The 4,499-nt window shown below is 36.3% G+C and overlaps 1 protein-coding gene across 1 annotated transcript in view; it reads left to right on the top strand.

The window, feature by feature from the left end:
- Positions 1 to 519: 519 nt before the first annotated feature.
- Positions 520 to 4,499, top strand: part of LOC117119553 (putative RNA-binding protein Luc7-like 2) — a gene marked incomplete in the record, with an annotated part of 16,841 nt that continues 12,861 nt past the window's right edge. The window contains 3 exon segments of the mRNA XM_033264377.1: positions 520 to 722; positions 3,296 to 3,390; positions 4,231 to 4,329. Of these exon segments, the coding sequence (XP_033120268.1) occupies positions 662 to 722; positions 3,296 to 3,390; positions 4,231 to 4,329 (255 nt within the window).

The following is a 4,499-nucleotide window of genomic DNA, read 5'->3' as shown; positions in this document are numbered from 1 at the left end:
ATATAATATAGCGTAACAGTAATGAAACTAAGAAGTTGACTTTAGAAACACTAAAATTTAAGATTCTGGATAATATAATATTAAAAAGGCAAATGGGAAAACCCAACAGCAAACGGCCATATAATGCAAAACAATTTAAAATTAAATCGGAACAGTTGACTTGGCCATTCTCTTTCCTCGCTTGTCAACGATCGACGGCACGAAGAAAGAGAGAAGGAGCACGCAAGTAATTATAAAAGCACCGAACGTAATGTTTCAATACACCGAATGTAATGTTAATAAAAGCACCGAACGTAATGTAAAAAGCACCGAACGTAATGTAAAAAGCACCGAACGTAATGTAAAAAGCACCGAACGTAATGTAAAAAGCACCGAACGTAATGTAAAAGCACCGAACGTAAGTTAAAGGGCCGAACGTAATGTTAAAAGGGCCGAATAGCAAATGCGCCGAACGGAAAAGAGTCACCAAAGGCAGTAACGGCGTTCCATACTCTTCTACTCTTTTTCTCTCGATCGACATTCGACTCGTCGATTAAAATCGTCATCGCTTCAACGGTGTCGCCATCTTGATTTTTTAGGCTTGTTGAGACTAACACTCTGGTCTATCATTTTGTATCGTTTTTAAGAGGTTTTACTAAGCATAGGCCTATATACCACAAATATGTCAGCTCAAGAGCAAATGCGGAAAATGCTCGATGAGCTAATGGGAACCTCAAGAAATGGTAAGTTGTGTACCGTAGGGGCCTAGGCATAGGGCCCTAGCATGGCTAGGCCTATTCTATATAGCATAGGCTAGCTAGGCCCCAGCCCATGTATGTAGCCTAGGTGAGGCCGAATCCTCTCTAGTCTAGGCGAAGTGTAGGCCTTCTCCCTGGGCCTAGCTAGACTAGGCTTAGCTTTCGCTTTTGCCTGGCCGTTTCCAAAAGGTACTAGAATTTACCTTACCTTGAATTTACCTTGAATCTTCGAGATCAAAGCTCATTTGTCCCTCAATCATTATCGAATCCTCTTCGGTCATATACGGGCAAAATTTAAGGTGGTGGCCAGACCAGACTTTCTCTAAGCCCGCTTTAAAATAATTTACTGAACTCTGATTTACCACATTGCTAGGAAGGGAGTTCCAATCGTCAGTAACTCGAACAACGAATGCCTTTTTCCTAACATTAAGTTTAAATTTCTGTTTATACAACTTATATACGGCCTTCTTATATACATGGCCTCTGGTTATAGAATAATCTGATCTTGTAAACAAGCGCTCAGGTTCCAAAAGATCAATACCTTGAAAAATCTTAAAGGTCTGAATGACATCTGCTCGTTTTTTTCTAAATAACAAAGTTGGCAAATTAAGAGCCTTAAGTCTCTCCACATAAGCTTTGCCACTCAGATTTCTAATCAATCTGGTGGAGCGTTGTTGGACCTTCTCTAATAAATCAGAATCTTTTTTATATTTAGAATTCCAGACACAACTACCATACTCTATCACAGGACGAATCATTGACTTATAGAGACGCAAAATACCAAGATCTGATTCCTCCTTAACACGTACAATTTCACATCTTGATGTACCAGTACCAATAAAATATTTAAAATTAAAATTTTTAACTCCATAATGCATAACCTTGCATTTTGTTAAGTTAAATGGCAATTGCCAGTCTATCGACCACTGGTATAAAGCATTTACATCCCCCTGTAAAATCTCACGATCAGTCTCACAATTGACAACTCTAAACAGCTTATTATCGTCCGCAAACAACTTTATAAATGAATCAGAAACAGTTTTGGGTAAATCATTAATGAAAACTAAAAATAATATAGGTCCAAGGACACTTCCTTGAGGAAACCCACTAGACACCAATTGCCATCCAGAACTAACACCATTAACGACCACTCAATGTTTCCTATCTTTCAAAAATGCCACAATCCAATTCAACAAGTTGCCAGATACTCCATAAGACTTTAATTTTGACAATAACCTACGATGAGGAACTTTGTCAAATGCCTTTTGAAAATCGAAGTAAATACAATCAAACGACAAACCACTATCAAGCCATTGAGTCCATTGATCAACTACTTCCAGTAATTGAGTAGTGCAAGATCTACCAGAGCGAAAACCATGTTGCTCTTCCCTAATTAAATTATTAGATTCCAAATACTTTAACCAACTTTTCCATAGACTTACAAATTACAGAAGTAAGACTCACAGGTCTATAATTTAAAGGATTATTTTTATTTCCTTTTTTAAACAAAGGCACAACATTAGCCTGTCTCCACGAATCGGGAACAATCCCTTCTCTTAAAGACCTATTAAACAACAAGATAGAAATCTCCACAATAAAAAAACTCTATCACGGAAATGCATTGTCAGATTTAATAATTAGGCCTAGCCCTAGCCTAGGCGGTAGCCGATCATTTCGGTGGCGCTTCATTTCGGTTGCGGTTTATTTGGAACAAATATATGGAGCGCCGAAGGACAATGACAGTGGGTATATAACAATACAGCATAGTTAAGACAGTTACTTTTTATTATGATGGAAAATAAACATGTGTTTTCTAGTCTCTTCATATTGGTTTTGTAATTTAACTATAAAAATAGGCCAGCATAGGCCAGAGTGTATAGTTAAATTACAAAACCAATATGAAGAGACTAGAAAACACATGTTTATTTTCCATCATAATAAAAAGTAACTGTCTAGTAAGGTCTGCACAGGGAATATCTCGTCCTGCTCAAAAATTTGGCCTGGAAATCCGTCTGCGCATTTGGAATAATAAGGCCAAGTTTGTCGAAAATTATGCTTTGAACTAATCCTATTATATTGACAATTTTGTATTAGATTACGATTCTGCATACCTATTTTCCTAGTGAGTTTCTGTACAAGTAGGCTATTGGAGCCAAGGCCTACAGTATCTGATTCCTAGGTAGGTACAGTACTACTGTATATGCTACGAAGCGTGACGTCAGTCACTGTTACTTGTGTCAAGCTATAGTTAGTGACATCATGCTTCATAGCATGCCTACCTGGGCCCTAAATAGGTCTTGGCTGCAGGTTCGGCCGCAATGTATGGAACACATTTTGTATTTTATTTTTTTAGTCAATTTGATTCTTTGAATGACTATTATATGTCGTAATACTGATAATTATAATTGATATTATAAATGTGTGTATTGGAGCAATGAAACATGTCGTTAGGAATATTGTATATTTCATTAGATGCATCCGTACATTTCATTAGATGCATTCCTGCATTTGAGATTTAAAGAAATTGTAATAATTGTTGGGTTTGCTTTTCATTTCAGGTGAGGTTGGTAAAGACAGAGTTAGATTTGAAGACCCAAAAGTTTGTCGTTCCTTTCTACTCAACTGTTGCCCACATGATATTTTGTCAAGTACAGTAAGTGTTTTCTATACATTTTTATTAGCCTCCCTGAAAAAGCGAAGCTCTGGCGAGGCTATTGTTTTTGCCCGTTTTTGTCATGTTGTCGTTGGGTAAATTGTTTGTTACCACGATAACTCAAGTTTCCTGATGATAACATAATTAATGTTGAAATATTGAATCCTGACACGATGGTGTGCATTTCGATACTTGGAGTATGTATTATACTATCAGGTAATTAAAGCTAGTTACCACGATAACTATAGTTTGGTTAAGTCTTATTGATTTCAAACTTGGCAGAATGCATATGGTGATAAAGCAATAGAGCCTATGATTTTTAGTACATTTGTGTACTATGCAGATTGCTCATTTGCATTATTAATATCTCATTACTTAAGAAATTTAAGTTAGTTAACACGTTAATTGAAGTCTAATTGTTTTTAAACTCCTACTTATCAATTCTCAAAGAAAAATCACAATGTCTGGAGGCTATGCTTTTACTGCGCAGTGTAAAAGGAGCATTTCTAGTCTTTATATTTTGTGCATTTTTTCTTTACTTTTTGTGCAAAGGGAGTCATATTTTGCCTTAAATTTCTCACCATCTTCTATTCCATTTTAATTGTACATGGCCTTGTGTCTTGAACTGAGTTTGTGCTTTGTCTGCAAATCTAAAGCATTGTGCTTTGGTTTGAAATAACCTACAGTTTTCTGTGATAACATTGAAAAGAAAATATTTTGGGAAAGGAAACAGGAAAAGGTAGGTATTGTTGCTGCCATCACATTTTACTTGTTCCTATTCATTTTTGCTAATCCCTTTCTTCAATATTCAACCCTGAAGTTGTTTGTTTATGTTTACAGAGAATGGATCTTGGAGATTGTTCAAAAGTTCATGACCTTGCATTGAGAGCTGATTATGAAGCTGCATCTAAGGACAAGGACTATGGCTACGACATTGATGTAAGCACTTTGCTGTCATTCAATCTTATTAACAATTTCATATACAGTGTTCTTAGGGGTCATCCATTATTTTCATCATTTTCACGAGAGTACAAAACATACTCTTTTTGCTGACCCCCTCCCCCTGTGAAAGAGTACATGCTAAAATGATGATTTTTTTTCCAGTGTTT

Source organism: Anneissia japonica, unplaced genomic scaffold, assembly GCF_011630105.1.
Source record: "Anneissia japonica isolate Jap-2015-1 unplaced genomic scaffold, ASM1163010v1 scaffold7447_len134812_cov206, whole genome shotgun sequence".
NCBI lineage: Eukaryota > Metazoa > Echinodermata > Crinoidea > Comatulida > Comatulidae > Anneissia > Anneissia japonica.
Note: the sequence above shows the minus strand (reverse complement) of the source record. Positions and strands in the feature narration are given on the sequence as shown.